We start from the raw sequence: 18,308 nt of genomic DNA on the forward strand, positions 1-18,308 counted from the left end.
GAGGCAAGGCCCAGGGAGAAGAAGGGCAGCCAGAAAGATGAAGGGTCAGAGCGCAGGAGGGAAGTGGGAGAGACAGGTGGACGGGGATGAGGCGGCAGGTAAAAGAACAGACAGGTGGAGGGACAGAGACCGAGACGAAGAAAGACTGGGCTATGGAGAGGGACAAAGAAGGAGAGAGCTGGAAACCGGAAAAGAACCGTGGGGTCCCTACAGGGGGGAGGGCTACGTGCTGGGGAAGACGGGGGGCACAGAAAGAGGGAGACAAGCAGAGAGAGGGAAAGAATTTGGGGGTTGCCGAACCAGGCCCCCAAGCCTGCCCACCCAGGCCTCCTTCTCCCTCTAGTATCAGGGCCCCATATCCACCCACAGCCCAGGTGCACCTTCTCAGATTTTCTTGGTTCCATTCCCCCTTTTAGGATCCTCAGTACTCCACAAAGAAACTTCCAGAACCCCCTCAGGTCCCTGTGTATGTTTTGAGACCCCTGAATATTCTTTGTGCCCACCATAGGGTCCCCTCAGTCTTCATGTGGGCCTCCATACAATTCTACATGCCCACTATAGGACATCCACGGATCTGTGCTCAGGTAGATCTCCACATAATCCAGGACTCCTGTATCAGGTACCCAAAGGTGTTAGACACCCGTTTAGTCCCCAAGTCCCCTATAAAGTGGACCCAAAAGCTTCTAGTCTCCTAGACAACTGCCTTCATTCTGTAAACCTTTAACACCAAATCTGAATGCTGGCCCTGTCCACATGGTGAGGGGACACCAGGGAACCACACCAACAAAGATCTTTGCCCCGTGGAGCTTCCACGGCAGTGGACACAGCAGGTGATAAACAAGATAAGCGAAGTGTATGTTTTGACAGTCAAGTCTCTGGAGACAAGTGCCGAGGAGCAGATGAGGGATGCAGGAAGTGTTTGTTGGGTGGAGTAGGATTTTTTAAGCGGTGCCAAGAAAGACTTCTCCAGTGAGGGAACACTGAAGGAAAATGAAGGTCAGAGCTGTGTGGACAAAGTAACTTCCACGCAGGGGACAGCAAGTGCAAAGGCCCTACGGTGCATGGTGGGAACCTCGAAGGGTCAGTGTGGCTGGAGGAGCAAGAGAGGGGGAGAGACAGAAAATGAGGTGAGGAGGCAGATCATATAGGACCCTATTAGAAGCAGGGTGACCATATGCCTGGTATTCTGTAATTATCGTCATCACCATCATTATTTGGTATTCTGTAATTATTTTTTTTTTAAGATTTTTTTTTTCAACGTTTTTTATTTATTTTTGGGACAGAGAGAGACAGAGCATGAACGGGGGAGGGGCAGAGAGAGAGGGAGACACAGAATCGAAACAGGCTCCAGGCTCCGAGCCGTCAGCCCAGAGCCTGACGCGGGGCTCGAACTCACAGACCGCGAGATCGCGACCTGGCTGAAGTCGGACGCTTAACCGACTGCGCCACCCAGGCGCCCCGGTATTCTGTAATTATTAATGAGGTCTGTTTGCACTCTGAAGTCTCGCTATGCATTGAAAATTGTATGATCACCCTACTCATAAGGTCATCATAAGGACTATGGCTTTTGTAGGGTACCTGGGGAGTTTTCCTGTAGGCCAGCATTATATTATACGTATATTAACATACACAGCGTTATGTATAATTACACGTTGTATTTACATAGGTTGTATGGTACCATGCATAATAACGTATTGTAAATAATATAAATCAACTTGTACATGGGTATATCTAAGGATGGTAGGCTGAATAACAGCCCCCAGAGGTGCCCACATCCTAATTTCCCAGAACCTGGGCCTATGTCACCTTATGTAGCAAAAGAGACTTTGCAGATGTGACTGAGTTGAAGATCTGGAGATGGGCAGATGATCCTGGTTATCTGGGTGGGCCCTGTAGGTGATCGCAAGGATCCTTATGAAAGGGTGGCAGGGGACGGTCAGAGTCGGAGGAGATGGGACCAAGACAGCAGAAGCCAATGTGATGTAGCCACAATCCAAGGAATGTGGGTGGTCTCTGGAAGACAGAAAAGGCAGGCAGCAGATTTTCTCCTAGACCTTCGAGAAGGAACACAGTCCTGCTGCTACCTTGATTCTAACTGAGTAAGAACCATTTTGGACTTCAGACCACCAGAACTGTAAGATAATAAATCTGTGTTGTGTTAAGCCACCAAATTTTTCGTAATTTATTTTTTAAATGTTTATTTGTTTATTTTTTTGAGAGAGAGAAAGAGCGTGAGTGGGGGAGGGGCAGAAAGAAAGGGAGAGAGAGAATCCCAAGCAGACTCCATCACTGTCGGCGCAGAGCCCTATGCAGGGCTTGACGCAGGGACCCCCGAAGGGCTCCATCACACGAATTGAAGAGTCCATGCTTAACCGACTGAGGCACCCAGGCGCTTCTTTCATAATTTGTTAAAGGCAGCAATAGAAAGACATACAATAGCGTACAGGGCGTGAGGGTAGGGGTAGGAGCCCAGACCCCGATAGCTATTTTGCTCAGTGCTACAGACACCGCCCGCGGGTGTCCAGGGCTTTTACGTTGTCTCTCCAATTCTGTCCCAAATACAACCTCGCACACTCCTGGCGCAGCAGGATGTGCAATCCGTGTGCGACTGTGGCCGCCACCTGAGCTGAGTACAACCTTCTCCTAGCGGGCAGGGCGGGGCCCCTAATGGAAGACTAGAACCAGGGGTTAAGCCCAGCTCGAGGCAAATAGCTCTACAGACCAGGCGTATCCCCAGACCCGGGCCCCACACATGGCGCACAGAACTGGCAAGCCTCCCGAACCACCTAGTCCGAGCATTTTGCTTTGGCTGCGGCCTTCAGGAATCCCCCGGTCCTGTGCACCCGGCAGGACCCAGGGAAGATTCCAAGAGGCAGAGGCTGGGTGATAATAGGTGTCCGCAGGCGCTGCAGCGGGAACGAGGGAGCCCCCTTTGACGACTGGGGAAACTGAGGCCAGGAGCGGGGTGGAATGGGCCAAAGGCTGCTTACATCAAATATTAGGGGTGAGAACCTAGGGCTCCAGTAAAAGATGCAGCAGGTGTCCAGGTGCAGGGGAAAAGGCCCTAGGCTGAGGGACCTGCCCAACCTGCAAGTAGGGGGTGGGGCCTAACGGGGAGAGGCCAGCTCACCGGCACGCGGCGGGGCTCAGGGGAGGGGTGGAGTCAAGCTGGGAGAGGCCGAAAGCCCCAGAACAGGGGCGGAGCGTGAGGTGGCAGGGCGGGGCGAGAACCTTGGTGTGGGCGGAGCTACACTGTGGGCGGGGCGAAGCCACGGCAGGGGTGGAGCTTGCAAGGAGGACTAGGGGACGCGGATCCTAAGGGGCGAGATCTGGGTCGGGGCGGAGCTTAGGCTGAGAATGAAGCGGGGGGCGGGGCCGGCCGCCTTATCCGGCCAGGTGGGCAGGGCTTAAGAGCCGGGAAAGCCTCCTGGATCAAGGTTGGGAGGGTGCGCCGGGAACTTCCGGGCGAGTTTGGCGCATTTCCGGTCAAGATGGCGGCGCCCAGCAGAGTCAGGTGCGGGCGACTCTGTCTTTAGTAGCGGCGGCGACTCACAGCCCGGGGAGGTGAGTCTTGGGTTAGGGAGGTCCGTCTCGCTCTGGCTCCTCTCTTTGGAGAGGAAGGAGAGGGGATTTGTTGCTAAGGCGTCCAAAGGGGGGGCTTGTTGCCAAGGAGGCAGGGCAGTGGGGTTGCTAAGAGACGGGAACGCACTTAGGGGCGATGGGGGAGGGGGTTGCTAGTTGGAGTGGGTGGGGCCTGTTGTGAGGGAGGAAGGAGGGGCGTGTGACTTTGGGGAAGGGTCCTGTGGGTCTGCCGGAAGGAAATAGGGCTGTGGCTATGGTGGGTGCGGGCAGAGTGGTTTGGGGTCATGAGCGGGCGCCCAGCTCCCCTAAAACGCCGCCTTCTCAGCAGATCCCCAGGAGTCGACCCGACGGGACGCCAGAGCTACCTCAGCGGTGACCACCCGCTCTCCCAGACACATTCTTCCCTTCACAAACAGCTCATGGCGGACCAAGGCTCTGGGGGCAGCCGCCTCCCCCTGGCGCTGCCCCCGGCCTCCCAGGGTTGCTCCTCGGGGGGCGGTGGCTCCTCGGCGGGGAACTCGAGCCATCCTCCGCCCCCGCGAAACCTCCAAGGCCTTCTGCAGATGGCTATCACGGCGGGCTCTCAGGAACCAGAGCCCCCTCCAGAGCCCATGAGTGAAGAGGTAAAGGGTGGGGATCCCGGAAGTGGGGAGAGGGGGTAGGTGTGACAGAAATCTCTCGGGAAGTGCGTCCTGGACAGGGGCGGGAGTCCAGGTGTGAGGGCATAGCGGGCTGTGTGTGTGCCAGGTGGGGTTACAGTAGACTGAAGGTCAGATCTCAGAAGTGCCTGCGAGGGCAGATCCCTGGATCCCAGCATCCCGTCGAGGTGCAGAGTTGCACAGTAGCTTTGTGGTGAGAAGGGAAAGGGAGCCGGGCAGACCTGGTTTCGGCAGTATCCAGCTGTGTGACCTTGGGTATGGCACTTCACCTCTCTGAGCAGCAGGTTCTTTATTTGCAAGTTGATGATGACGCTAAGAATAACAGCACTTCATAGGGTATTTCTGAGGTTCCCGTTTAAGTAGGGGTCCACACAGCGCTGGGCAGTGTTCCTGAAGACAGCAGGCTGTTCTCATCAAGAGTGCAGGCTCTGGGGACAGGCACTTAGGTTTGGCGTTAGGCTTTGTGGGTGGCCGACACTGTGACCTTGGGCAAGACACAGCCTTTCTGGGCCTCGGTTTTCTCATCTGTGAAGTGGGGATAGCGATACTCACCTGGGAGGGTTGTCTTGGAGATTAGTTAGCAATGCTGGTTATATGTGATGTTTAGTGGCCGATGGTGATTATAGTATACAAAATATTGTGCTAATCCAGTGATGTCATTGAACGTTTAGGACAATGAGGTAGGAATAGGCACAGAAGGATTAACATCTTGCCCAAATTCATCCAGGACTTGTGACTACAGAGCCCGCATATGAGCACTAACAGACCTGCTGGGGGAAAAAAAAAAAAAAAAAACAAGAAATCAGTGGCCAGCTCTCAGCTGTCATCTTACTTGACCTAACAGGCAACATTTGATTCCTACCCATCTCCTTGATCTCTTTCTCCATTTGTTTTCTAGAACAACACTGTCCTGGTTTTATCCTTACTCACTGGCTCTCCTTCCCTCTCCTCTGCTGGTTCTTCCTCATTCTCCAGCCTCTGAATGAATGCGTACCCCAGGGCTCTCCTCTTACCTACCTGTGCTCACTTCCTTTGTGAGCTCATGTTGTGTTGAGACTTCCCCCTGACCACTCTCAAATTTATATCTCTAGACCGGTGGTTCTGATATTATCTCTCTGCGGACGTTTGACAACCAGCAGAGACATGTTTAGTTGTTCAACTCGGGGCAGGGGGTGGGCTGCTGGCATCTAGTAGGTAGAGACCAGGGCAGCTGCTTGCCGCTCAACATCGTCCAGTGTACCCACCCCCAACAGAACCATCCCGCTCAGAGTGTCAGTAGAGCCAGGTTGAGAAAGCCAGGTCTAGGCTGGACCTCCTCTCTGAGCTCCAGCATTTCGCCTTGGGTGTGTAATGGATCTCTCAAGCTGAACACGTCGAAAAATGAGCTCTGATCTCCACTCCTCATGTTCCATACCCGCTTCCCCTCCCGTTTTCCCCATCTCCTTCTAGTTGCTCAGGACAGAGACCTAGGAGTGCCTTCTTTCCCACCCCGTTGCCACTCTCTCCGTAAATCTCGTGTCTAGAAAGTTGTGAATAGAAAAGACGCTCAACGGAAACCTGTTGATTGAAGGAGCAGTCAGCTCCCGCATGTTGGCCGTTATTAGCAACAACTGTTGGGCGTGAACGAATTACTGACAGAGGGTTGCTTCTTTCCCCACCCTCCTGCCCGGTCTCGCGCCCCAGAGGCGTCAGTGGCTGCAGGAGGCCATGTCCGCCGCCTTCCGGGGCCAGCGGGAGGAGGTGGAACAGATGAAGAACTGCCTCCGAGTGCTGTCCCAGCCTACACCCTCCTTGGCTGGGGAGGCCGAACTGGCCGCTGACCAGCAGGAGCGTGAGGGGGCCCTGGAGCTGCTGGCTGACCTGTGTGAGAACATGGACAATGCTGCAGGTACGCCCCGGGCTGCCCCCCCCCCCCCCCCAGGGTCCTGCCCCTTCTCCCTGGTCTCCCCTCTGTCTCTTCCCTCCTCTGCAGCCCCAGGTCCCTCTGTGTCTCAGCCCCTGTCCTTCCTTTCGGGGATCACACTGTCAGCCTCTCCCCCAGCCTCCCGGCCTCCAGCCTCTCCCTCTCTAGTCTGGTCCCAGATGTGACTGCCCTGCCTCTTCCTGCCTGGTCCCCTTGTCATCAGGAGGGGACCTTCTCTCACCCCACCAGCCCGGCGGCACGTCTGCCTCCCCGATATCCTCCCAAACTGGTCATTTCTCCCTGGTCTCTTGCGTGTGCACTGTCACTCCCCAGAACATGAGTGAGGAGGTGGTTCGGGGCAGGACGGTCAGAGAGGGTCTCCCCGAGGGGTGCCGTTTGGCCAGAGACCTGAAGCGGTGGAGTGAGTTATGAGATTAGCTCTGGAAAAAGCTAATGGGGTATGGCCAGTGCAAAGGCCCTGAGGTGGGAACGTACCTGGGACGTGCAGGAACAGCAGTAGGGCCAACAGGCCAGAATGGAGTGAGGGAAGGGCGGGAGGTGGGAGGGGGCGCTGGGTGTGGAGGGCCTTGCAGGCCAGAGTCGGTGCTGGGGTTTTGTTCTAAATGCCGAGGAGCTGGTAGAAGGAGGACATTCTACTTTCAGTCGCAGGGGCATAATATAGTCATTGAGGGTGTGGATTTGTCTTTTCTGGCCGTTTCACGTCAATGGAATCATAGAATATGTGGCCTCCGAGTGGACGTTTTCAAGGGTTTTCCATGTGGGAGCCTGTAACTGGAACTTTATTCCTCTCTGGAACAACCTGTTGTGTGGATAGGTCACGGGTTTGCTTTTCCATTCATCAGTTAATGGACATTGGGGTCATTTCCCCCATTGCTTATTGAGAATACTGCCCTCGTGAACATTGGTGCAAGTGTCTGTTTGAGTCTGTGCTTTCCGTGGTTTTGGGTCTTTATGTAGGAGTGGTCATATGACAACGCTGCGTTTAACTTCTCGAGGAACCACCAAGCTCGCCGATACCACTTTATTTACAAGAACAGGTGCTGGGCCGTAGTTTGCCAAGCTCTGGTCTAGTATGAGGTTCTCCCACAGGGAGATTGGGGGTCAGTACCGGAATTGGGTGGGCTGCAGCCTGGGACCCTAAGCCCCCAAATGCTGACATTTTTTTTTTTTTCTGTTTTTACTTTTATTTGCATATATTTCATGCAGAATTTACTCCCGGGCCATAAGTTTTTGTTTCTTCACTTTCTTCTGGGATATCTTTTTCTTCTGTGCAACCTCCTCTTCTGGTTTAGGAACAATCTGCTCTTTTTCAGTAAGGATCATCTCAATGTGGCAGGGAGAGCTCATGCATGGGCTAATCCGACCATGAGCCCTGTAAGTTCTACGCCGCATTTTGGGGGCTTTGTTCACCTGGATGTGCTCAACAACCAGAGAATCTACATCTAAACCCTTACGTTCAGCATTGCTCTCTGCATTTGTAAGCACGTGCAGTAAAAATTCGGCACTCTTTTTGGGCCACCGACCCTGTGTCCAGCCCCACTGTTTGGCCTGGGCACACCTACCAACTCCACCATTGTAGCGTTGGAATGGCACACATTGCTTCTGCAAAGTGACATCTTTCAGATACTTGGTGGCCTTTCGGATATGCATACCGATACTTGGTGGCCTTTCGGATATGCATTCTTGATGGCCTGGGCAGTTTCCCGTGTGTTCTTAGAGTGAACACGAAGATTTGAACCTCTTGATTTGCATGATTTTGTCGGGTTTTCCGGGTCAAGTGAATAGCGAACCATTTTCAGAGATCACCTCAGGCCGCTTACGGGAAGAGAAACGCTGACATTTTTGAGACCTCAGAGGGATGCCTGGTTGGGTGCCTGGAGAAAGCCCGCACTTGAGGCAGGCTCCCCTGGGAGGCAGCCTCACCCTCCAGCCTCACCTGGCGTATTAACTTGTGAGGGTGGCAGTAACAAAGCACCACAGAATGGGAGGCTTGAACAGACTTGTGTCGCCTCACACCTCTGGAGACTGGAAGTCTGAGATCCAGGTGTGGGCAGGGTCAGTTTCTCCTGGGCTCGGGTCTCCTTGGTTTGCAGGTGGCTGCCTTCTCCCCGTGTCCACACGTGATCTTCCCTGCGTGCATGTCTGTGTCCTGATCTCTTATAAGGACACCGATCGTACCAGATTAGCACCCACCCTGATGACCTCACTCTACCTGGGTGATTTCTTAAAAGGCCCTGTTTCCCCATACGTTACATCCTTAGACACTCGGGGCTTCAGCATACGAATGTTGGGGGGGAGGGCACAGCTCGGCCCCTAGCACCCGAACTCTCGTCTCCCCTCTCTCTGGCACAGACTTCTGCCAGCTGTCAGGCATGCACCTGCTGGTGGGCCGGTACCTGGAGGCAGGGCCCGCGGGGCTGCGGTGGCGGGCGGCACAGCTCATCGGCACCTGCAGCCAGAACGTGGCGGCCATCCAGGAGCAGGTGCTAGGCCTGGGCGCCCTGCGCAAATTGCTGCGGCTTCTCGACCGGGACTCCTCTGACTTGGTGCGCGTGAAAGCCCTGTTCGCCATCTCCTGTGAGTGTCGGGGGTGCTGCGGGGAGGCACACAGATCCTGCTGGGATCTGCCTGGGGGCAGGTGGAGGGGGACCTGAATGTTCAGTTATGCCCATTACCCGTTGAGACTCCGTGCTGGGTGCCAGGACTGGGTGGTGAGCTTGCCAACCCCCTGTCACTCAGAGAGCCAGACCCTAGTGCCACGGGAATGCTGCTCAACACGTCAGAGTCGTCAGTCTCTGTTGCCCTTCTTTGTCGTGAGGAGGGGGCCGTCCTTGCCTGAGAGGGTGGCCTCCACCCATTAGAGATACCAGTGGCTCTCACTCACGCTCTCTCCTGGGGAACAGGTGCCTGGATGGGGCTGATGCCGACACCTGTGGGGCACTCTCTGTGCCAGGCCCCATGCCAAGCCTGGGCGAGCATTAGCTTGCTTAGCCCGCACACACACCGTCGGAGGTAGGGAGACTGAATCCGCGTCAAGGACAGACCAGGTCAGGTAGCCTAAGTGACAACCCGGGCGCCCTGCAAGGACGTGCAGGTGCGTGGTGGGAGCCCAGGCAGTGCTCTCCACCATGCGCTGGGCCCCTGTCTATGTGTGCGCCATGCTGGGGGCCCCCATTTGACGGTTTCTTTCTGTCTTTTTTTTTTTTTTTTTTGAATAAGCTTCGTTGGGATGAAATTCACAGGCTATACAATTCATCCTTTTGTTTATTTTTAAAACAGTTTTAATGTTTATTTATTTTTGAGAGACAGAAAGAGCGAGGGAGGCAGAGGATGAGAAGCAGGCTCTGAGCTGTCAAGCGCAGAGGCTGACTTGGGGCTCGAACCTGTGAACTGTGAGATCATGACCTGAGCCGAAGTCAGATGCTTAACTGACCGAGCCACCCAGAAACCCCATCATCCCTTTGAAGTGTACAGTTTAGTGTATTCTCAAGGCTGTGCAACCGTCACCGCTGTCGAACTCCAGAACATTTCCATCGCTCCCAAGAGAAGCCCCACGCCTGTTAGCGGCCCCTCCATGCCCCCTTTCCTCCGGCCCCTGGCAGCCACCCACAGCCTGCTTACTGCACACATAGATTTGCCTGCCCCGGACATGTGGCTCTCCGAACCCCACAGTTTAGGGATTTTTTTAAGTTGTAGAAACCCCCGCACAAACTTAAAAAGCACAAGCAGGGGGAGGGGCAGAAAGAGAGAGAGAATCCCAAGCAGCCTCCACACTGTCAGCGCAGAGCCCAACTTGGGGCTAAAACTGATGAATTGTGAGATCATGACCTGAGCCGTAATCAGGAGTCAGACACTTAACCGACTGAGCCACCCAGGCGCCTCGAGGGATTTTCATGGAGGCTTTCTCATGTAGGCGTGATGGATCATTGATTTCACTTCCAGTCCCTTTCTCCTTTCTGGAGGATGGGAGGTGGGGCTGGAAGTTCCAACTTTCTAATCATGGGTTGGTCTTTCTGGTAAGTAAACCCCATCCAGTAGTCCACCCAGAGTCACCTCATTAGAACAAAAGATGCTCCTATCACCCAGAAACTTCCAAGGGTTTTGAGACGTTGGTGTCAGGAAAGGGGGCAGAGACCAAGTATGTATTTAGTATGTCACAGTGGTCCCGGGAGAAGAACAGGGAGGCTAGGAAGGAAGGGATTGCGGCAAGGGTGCGGGAAAGAGTCCTGGAGGAGGTGGCATCTGGAAAGTCACCTGCAAAACTGGGGAGACAGATGGACAGGCAGACCTTGGGTGGCTTGGCCACAGAGGGTGGACAGAGAGACTCAGTTCCCCAGAGGTCCCGAGAGCCAGAGCGGGATGGGGAAGAGGTAGGTCAGTGCTGTCTTCTAATAGCTTGCGTTAATCATGTCTCAGTAAAAAAAAATGCCTAAAAAAAGTATAATGCTTATGAAGCGTGGGTCCCTAGAAGTTGATGTTGATGGTGGTGACGGTGGTGAGGATTCTGGTGATGGTGGTGACCGTGACCTCGAGGTTCCTCCCCCCGCTTGTCTCCCCCCAGGCCTGGTCCGGGAGCAGGAGGCTGGGCTTCTGCAGTTCCTGCGCCTGGACGGCTTCTCCGTGTTGATGCGGGCCATGCAGCAGCAGGTGCAGAAGCTCAAGGTCAAGTCGGCGTTCCTGCTGCAGAACCTGCTGGTGGGCCACCCCGAACACAAAGGTGGGGCAGCAGGGCGGGGGCCCCAGGGACGGTCCCAAAGGGAGGGCGGGCGGTGTGTGGGGGGGAAGGGTGTGGACTGCCCCTCTGACCCCCAAGACCCTTCCCCCAGGGACCCTGTGCTCCATGGGGATGGTCCAGCAGCTGGTGGCCCTGATCCGGACAGAACACAGCCCCTTCCATGAGCATGTGCTTGGAGCCCTGTGCAGGTATGCTGGGGCCTCCGAGAGGGCGAGGCCTGTGCCAGGCACCACCCCTCCCCCCCACACCTCCCAGGCTGGCACCACTGGGCTCCCGCCCACCAGCCTCTTCCCTGATGGGATTCGGGAGCTTGGGCCTTTCCCACAGAGGGGGCAGGCATCATTGTGCTGGCCCTCCCTGAGCAGTAGTTTCCTCACTTGTAGGGCTGACACGGCAGCCTGGGAGGAGGGGCAGAGGCTTACCCTGCTCCCCCCACACACGGTACTGGCAGATTAGTGTCTGCACGAGAGGACACGGGGAGCAGCCCGTCATGCAGGTGGCGGCTCCCGTGTGCCGAGCGGGCTCCAGGCCAGGCTCTGTGCCAGGTGCCTTATTTTGTACCGGTCTCATCGTAGTCCCTGGGGTGGCGTGGGGACGGCGTGAGATCTGCATCCAGATGGGGAAACTGAGGCCCAGCGTGGGGAACTGTCTTGCCCGGGCTCCTGTGGGAGCAGCGTGGGGGCGGGCCTGTGTAGAGCGGGGTCCCAAGGATTGCTCTCCTGTCCCCGCAGCCTGGTGACAGACTTCCCCCAGGGCGTGCGGGAATGCCGGGAGCCCGAGCTGGGCCTGGAGGAGCTGCTCCGCCACCGCATCCAGCTGCTACAGCAGCACGAGGAGTACCAGGTACGGCCCGCGGGCGTGGCTGTGGCACCTGCTGCGTCCTTCCTGTGTCTCTCGCCGCGTGCCTCGTGCTCTGAGCTAGCGCTGCTGCACGGGCGAATGGGAGCCCGGGGTGCCGTAAGGGGTTAGTTAGCAGTCACTTGTTTATAGCCAAGTCGTATAGTTATTTACATCCTGTCAGAGTTTTAACAATTAATATTTATTAGATTGCTAAATAACAAGTCTGATAAGTAGCAGCCAATGAGATAATTGAATAAGAAACGAGATAAGTAACTCGTGTATTTAATTAGGTAATAAGTAACAAGTGATAACTCAGATAATTAATCAGGAACAAATAAGTGATAAAGAGCAACTAATTAAATATTCGTACAGTTGTTTAATTATTTAAGTGATTTAGCTGATAATTAAACGTGTCACACTCCAGGGACAACTGTTCGACTGAGTCCGTTCCTCTGTGACACTGTCGAGAGTTCACAGAGGTGCTGGGAGTGAGGAGCAGGGATGACCAGGAGAGGCACAGTGTCCACTCCTAGGGGCTTGCCCCGACCTCATCACAGGGATGCGTGGAAACATGTGCCCACAGATCGTGGGGTCCACGGAGCCCCAACCCGGCCTGGGCTCATTTCCAGCTGGGGAGTGCTTTAGTTGTTGCATTCGATCCCTGAGCCGCCTGCGTGGCAGGTGATACCACGGCCTACTGGTGAGGACCCTCCTGGTGAGACAGGTCACCTGTGAACTGACCAGCACTCCTTTTGCCTTTTTTTGTTGTTGTTCCAAAAAAAAAAAAGTCTGTTAGCTCTATTTGGTTTTAATTTTTCTTTTAACATTTATTTTTGAGAGGAGACAGAGCACAAGCAGGGGAGGGGCAGAGGGAGAGAGGGAGACACAGACTCAGAAGCCGGCTCCAGGCTCTGACCTGTCAGCACAGAGTCCGATGAGGGTCTCGAACTCACGAGCCGTGAGGTCATGACCTGAGCTGAAGTCGGATGCTCAACCGACTGACCCACCCAAGCGCCCCGCTTAACAGTTCTATTGAGGTATAAGTGTCATGTAATAAACTCCACTTATTTGAAGTGTGCAACGTGAGAAGCTTAGACATATGGATACACCTGTGGAAACCTTCATTCTTCCTTGCCTCCCTTTGTCGGGGGCAGCTCAGCCATGTGCCAGGCCCTGATCTGGGCGCTGGGGGTTTGGGGAGGAGCAAAAGGGTACAGCCTTCGCTCTCACGGGGGCTCAGGGGTGATAAACATGCAGACACGCAGAAATAAATACTTAGAAGTACATGTATACCTTGTGTGTGCGTGTATATGTGCATGCATAATACATGCAGTGTTTGTATAGTGTAATTTAACACGGATAGTATGACATCAGGAGGTTACAAGTACATTGACGGAAAAAACGTGAGGGGGCAGAGAAGACGGGGCAGTGATGCGTTAGATCTGGTGCCATATCAGTTTCCTACGGCTGCTCTAACAGTACCACAGACTGGGTGGCTTAACGCAGGGAGGTATGCTCTCGCAGTTCTGGGGACTAGAAGTCTGAAGGCAAGGTGTCGGCAGGGCCGTGCTCCCTCTGAAGGTTCTAGGGGAATAATCCTTCCGCTTCCAGCTGCTAGTAGTTGCTGGCAATCTTTGGCTTGTGGATGTGCCGGTCCGGTTTCTGCCTCCATTTTCACATGGGCCTTCTCCTGTGTCTGTGTGTCTGTCTTGGAAATCTTTCCAGATACTCAGAGGTCTGCTTTAATTTCAGCATAATTGAGTGACACAGTTGGCATGATATCCCGTAAGGTGATTCTGTCATGACTTAGTCCTCTTTTGTAGGTAAATTTAAGAGTTAAATTTCATGAATGCTTTCTTGCAAAAAGGTCCTGTAGTCATGTGGTTCAAAAGTGAAGCTGCATAGGAGGGTGAGCAGTGAAAAGTCTCCCCGCTGCCCTTGTCTTTAACCACCCAGTGCCTCCCCCAGTTCTGTGTGTGCCCTTCCTCAGATGGTCTATGCACACAAGCCAATGTGCGTGTAAATTCTCCTCTTCCTGTGCCCCTTTTGTGCACAACCAACCTGTCCTGACCACTCTTCTGTTCCCTGCCTCATTCCCTTTCATAACGTCTCAGGGAGGGGTGCAGGAGGAGTGTGTCATGTGTTGGCGGCCCTGGCTTTTTCCTGTTTCCTTTGAGAGCTGCAAGGTAGGTCGCTTCTTCCGCACCATGACCCCTGTTAACGGACATGCTGGTTGTTGCTACCACTCTGCTAAAGGAATAACCTTTTTACCTGTTACTTAATATGCATGAATATGGCTATAGGACAATTTCCAGAGAGGGAATAGCGGCCAGGTTAAGGTAGGTTAAAGTGAAGGTACAGAGTTAGGGGCCGTTTTGTTAGCTATTGCCAAATTGCTCTCTATAAGGATGGAACCAGTTGATGAGGACGCCCAAGGGTCCCTTAAGCCATTTGGTCTTTTTCTAAGCCGATTGGGGAAAAGTAGTATTCCAGACTGGTTTACATTTGCGTTTCTGCAGTGAGTAACGTCAGACAGCTTTCCTTTCTCGTGAACTGCTCATTCGTATCCTGTGCCCATTCGTCTACAGGGTGGTGGTTTTTATGATCGATTTATTTTAAAGCTCTTGAAGTATTAAATATGTTAGCCTTTTCAGACGAGTTGCAAATATTTTTCACCCCAAACTGTTGTTTTTCTTTCATTTTTGTTTCTGGCATCTTTTTGCCAAGCAGAACCCTTTCAGGTTCATACAGTCCAGTCTTTCAGTGGTGTTTATACCTGTGGAAGGGGTTTTAGTTTTAAGTGGTGATTAGTAGGGGTCGGTCGTACCTGGGAGTTAGGGCACAAGGAGCTGAGGGGAGGACTCACCAGTGGGGTTTGATGGAGGCTGCGCGGCCCCTGGTTCTAGGTCAGTAGTCCGGGCACAGGGGAGAATGATGGATCCCGCTGGCATGGATCTCCGCTGAGATCTGAGGACCCTGGGAGGCTTCTGGGTCAGGCAGTGCGGAGGGCAGAGACCCCGAAGCAGGAGTGGGCCTCTGCACTCAGGACTCCGCCTCTTGTCCCCCCACCCCCACCCCCACCCCCATCCAGGAGGAGCTGGAGTTCTGTGAAAAGCTGCTACAGACCTGTTTCTCCAGCCCGACGGATGACAGCATGGATCGGTGAAACCTGGTGGCTTATCGCCTGTCTCCGTGGAGCCCCAGGCCTCCTGCCTCCCAAGAGAGAGCAGGGCCTTACTGGTGCATGGCCAGGGTGTGCCAGCCGGTCTCTGCTCAGCCCCCTGCAGGGGCACCGCGGAAGGCTCTGGCTCCCTGGATCTCACCTCTTGTGCTCTCACGCCCTTCCTCCTTGTGTCCATACTGTTCTAATAAAGGTGTTTCTCTTCCTCCAGCTCATTCACTGCAGCCTTTGTCACCTCCCCTAGAGGATAGTTGGGGGGTGGGGCACGATCTTACGGGACCGAGGGAGCCACGGAGGAGGAGAGGGAAGCGGGAGGAACCTGGAAAGAAAAGTGCTGCTCCCTAAAATCCAGAGCCATCGTCTCTCATCTTCTCAGGCCCTCTTGAGAGGGAGTGTGGTGGACACCCGCCCTCCCTTTTGACCATCCAGCGTCGCCAATTTCTCCATCAGAAGAATCCCCCACGTTTGATGTCCAAAGGGCCTGCCCGGAGGCGGGAACCATGTTACTTCCCAGCATCCCGTGCAAAGGCATGTCACGTGACGTCAGCCCCACCAATTAGAGCCCACCGCGCGGCCTCTGGGCGCGGGAGATGGGGGGAAAGCGGGAGCAGGTGCACCGCGGCCAGCCCGAAGCTCTCTACTTGCCCAGGGCTTGGGCATGGGCCTTGCTCCCGGCTGCAAAGCACTGAGAGATCCCCAGTCTTATCAAATATTGGGGCCGGAGACAGGTCTCACCCCCTTTCATAAATTCCTTGTCAGCTCAACCAAGTCTGGTCGTGTGTAACCAAGGCTCGTGACCAGTGCCATTTTTCAGAAGAGGAATGTGAGCCCAGGGTGTTGATGCGTGGGCAAATTCACACAGCTAGGTTTCAGACCCGGGCTGGCTTCAAAGCTGTGCTCCTCCTGTACTCTGGTCTCCTAGCTCCATTTCGTACACGCTAATTCCTCTCGTGTGGCATTTACTCGTACTCTTGGGATTTGGGATGGGCCAATTAATTCACCCTTCTTCCCAAGTTCAGGATAAATTGAAAGGTAGCTACAGAATCCAAGAATTGGAGCTCAAGTATCACGTTTATTACCATTATGGCCAATCAGAGAAAGTAGCTTTAGTCTTGCTGCTACTCCCCCCAGCGTGAGACATGCTTGCCTGTCTGGTCACAGGCAGCACTGGACGAGCAGAGGCCTCCCCTTGGGTGCCGCAGGCCGCACTGGGCAAGCTGGCTCTAAGAGAGGGAGGGCTGGCGTGAGCCACGATGCCCATCCAATCTGGCAAATTGTTCCTCAGCCCCTAAAGGGGTTGGAGAGGCCAGAGGAGACACACTAAGCAATAGAAGTACCTCCGTGTGGAAATGTGAACAATGGGGAATGAGCGTTGTCACCAGACACTTTAAGCGCCTTCCAATTTTTTACGCATAACAGCATCGCCAACCTGTGAGTCCTGATAGGGGGGAGACGCAGATTTTGGTCTTTAAAGCTGCTGCAGCTTCCCAGGTTCTTCCAGACTGACCATGTCAACTTCTCAGGTTTCTTTTGCTGGTTGAAAAGGACTACCCCTCGTCTCTCAGTTCCTGAGCTTATGTGTTAAAATAACATGGCAACTGTGCAAACATGGAACAAAGCAAGCAAAATGCTGAGTAAAAGACAAAAGAATGTGACTGAAGAAAAGATGACTGAGGAACAGAAGGAAATGCATCACAACTGCTTCAAGCTGAGTTACAATAGGAACCTGGGTCCATTTTAAAACACCCCCCCCCCCCAAAACAAAAACAAATCCCCAGGCACCTGGGTGGCTCAGACTTTGGCTCAGATCGTGATCTCACAGCTGGTTCATTCAAGCCCCATGTCAGGCTCTGTGCTGACAGCTCAGAACCTGGAGCCCGGATCAGATTCTGTCTCCCCCACCTCTCTGCCCATCCTCCATTCTTTCGCTCTCTCAAAAATAAATGTTTCAAAAAATTGAAGAAACAACAAAAAACAAATCCCCAATGATGAAAAGGTTAAGATTGGCAAAACTAAGGAAACAAATAGAGGACTATGGTGGATTGTTCAGGAAATATTTACTCCCTCCCATTCCACCTCCATAAGAGAAGTACACTTCCCCACTCTGTTGGTGTGTGGAATTTATGTGCCTGCTCCCCATAACTTTGGGCTTGATTGTGTGACTTGCTTTGACTAATGGATGGTGGCAGATATGAGGCAACCTGAGACTTGAAATGTGCTAACAGATGGGCTTGACCTGGGCTGCTTCTCCCTTTCCTTGTGAGATGGTGCCCTGGGTAGCCCATGGTGCCAGAATACGAGAGACATGGGAAACAGAACCAACTTTGCCAAGCTTCACATTGGCCAGCTCCAAGCTGTGAAAATGATAGATGCATGCTGCTGAGGTTGTGATTGTTACACAGCAGCAGATAACTGATACAAGGGCCAAAAATTAGCTCATGCAGCAAATCCACTGGAAATAGCAAGGACCAGAAGAAGAGACATATGATAATAAGCAAATACAGGTGGAAATGAGAAAGATTAAAGCAAGTACAGAGGAGCTAACAAATGTGAAAGGCAAATGCATAACTGGCATCCTTGAAATGGGGAACAAACAACAAGAACAGGAAAATGTACTAAACATACGATTCAATGTGTCTGAAATAAAAAAAAGTAAATCTGCAGGTTAAAAAAATGAAAGGAATCCGTACACGCACGCACTCGTCTGATCCTTACAGTGGGCCTGTAACATGAGCAAGGGCCTGTAACAAATTGGGGAAACAGAGGCAACAGTAAAGACAAGGCCTGGGCAAAAACCTAAGGCGAGACCTAAGTCAGCTTTACGCACAGAAAAGGCGTCGAGAACCGCGCGAGGCAGACGCGCGCGGGGCCCTGGTTGGAGAGAAAACCGGGTGCGGATTACCCAGGACTTGGACCCTGGAGCGAAAGCAGGAAATAATTGGAGGAGACGGAATGGATTTCCACAAGGAGCGAGTGGGAAGAGAAATCCTGGAGCAGGATTTGCTCTGGACTTTGGAACGGAGTCGTAGACAAACGCTATCCGCGTGCGGTGGCGCCTGCGCGTTGGGTTGTCTGGGTTTATTCAGGGAGAGACCGTTGGCCCAAACCAACGCAAGCGCATCCGCAGCCATGTTCTGGCAGGGCCGGAGGGGCGTGGTTGTGCCCCGCGCGCAAACGCACTGCCCGGGCCCGGGCGCGCGGCCTTCGCGCACCCGGACGGCGGCGGGTGGGCGGGGCTTCCTGCGTGCCCCTGCGCTAGGGGATTGTGGGATAGTGGCGGACGGAGCCGGGCGTCGGAGGCCCCGAGCCGACTGCAGAGTCCGAAGACGCGGTCTGTTTGAGGAAGGGGGCGCCGAAGGAAGTGGGCCTCGGCTTCCGTCGGCCGCT

At 53.9% G+C, this 18,308-nt stretch overlaps 1 protein-coding gene, 1 long non-coding RNA gene and 1 pseudogene across 5 annotated transcripts; 1 reads left to right on the forward strand and 2 right to left on the reverse strand.

Moving 5' to 3' along the window:
- The first annotated feature begins 3,355 nt into the window (after window positions 1-3,355).
- Window positions 3,356-15,136, forward strand: HSPBP1 (HSPA (Hsp70) binding protein 1). Of its 3 annotated transcripts, none has more exons than XM_058708772.1 (8): window positions 3,356-3,564; window positions 3,908-4,205; window positions 5,925-6,129; window positions 8,518-8,742; window positions 10,727-10,882; window positions 10,992-11,088; window positions 11,632-11,743; window positions 14,832-15,136. In XM_058708772.1, the coding sequence occupies exons 2-8, from the start codon at window positions 4,002-4,004 to the stop codon at window positions 14,904-14,906; spliced, it is 1,074 nt and encodes a 357-aa protein (XP_058564755.1). In that variant the 5' UTR covers window positions 3,356-3,564; window positions 3,908-4,001; the 3' UTR covers window positions 14,907-15,136. The 3 variants fall into 3 exon arrangements, with proteins under 3 accessions (XP_058564755.1, XP_058564754.1, XP_058564753.1); XM_058708771.1 differs by having other exon boundaries at window positions 3,357-3,564; window positions 3,911-4,205; XM_058708770.1 differs by lacking the exon at window positions 3,356-3,564 and having other exon boundaries at window positions 3,852-4,205.
- On the reverse strand, window positions 4,516-5,203 carry LOC131500048 (uncharacterized). Of its 2 annotated transcripts, none has more exons than XR_009256152.1 (2): window positions 5,104-5,203; window positions 4,516-5,008 (listed from the first exon to the last, which is right to left on the reverse strand). It is a non-coding gene; the product is annotated as an uncharacterized LOC131500048 (long non-coding RNA). The 2 variants fall into 2 exon arrangements; XR_009256151.1 differs by having other exon boundaries at window positions 4,516-5,011.
- On the reverse strand, window positions 7,347-7,990 carry LOC131500047 (large ribosomal subunit protein uL22-like; annotated as a pseudogene).
- Window positions 15,137-18,308: the final 3,172 nt, after the last annotated feature.

The sequence above is a fragment of the Neofelis nebulosa genome, chromosome 17 (genome assembly GCF_028018385.1).
Source record: "Neofelis nebulosa isolate mNeoNeb1 chromosome 17, mNeoNeb1.pri, whole genome shotgun sequence".
Lineage (NCBI taxonomy): Eukaryota > Metazoa > Chordata > Mammalia > Carnivora > Felidae > Neofelis > Neofelis nebulosa.

Excerpts from the sequence above, each read along its gene's own strand:
- HSPBP1 (XM_058708770.1), top strand. The coding sequence starts at position 3,867 with ATGAGCGGGCGCCCAGCTCCCCTAAAACGCCGCCTTCTCAGCAGATCC. Across the intron at positions 4,206-5,924 it reads CAGAGCCCATGAGTGAAGAG|AGGCGTCAGTGGCTGCAGGA; the intron begins GTAAAGGGTGGG and ends CTCGCGCCCCAG. Across the intron at positions 11,089-11,631 it reads GTGCTTGGAGCCCTGTGCAG|CCTGGTGACAGACTTCCCCC; the intron begins GTATGCTGGGGC and ends CTGTCCCCGCAG.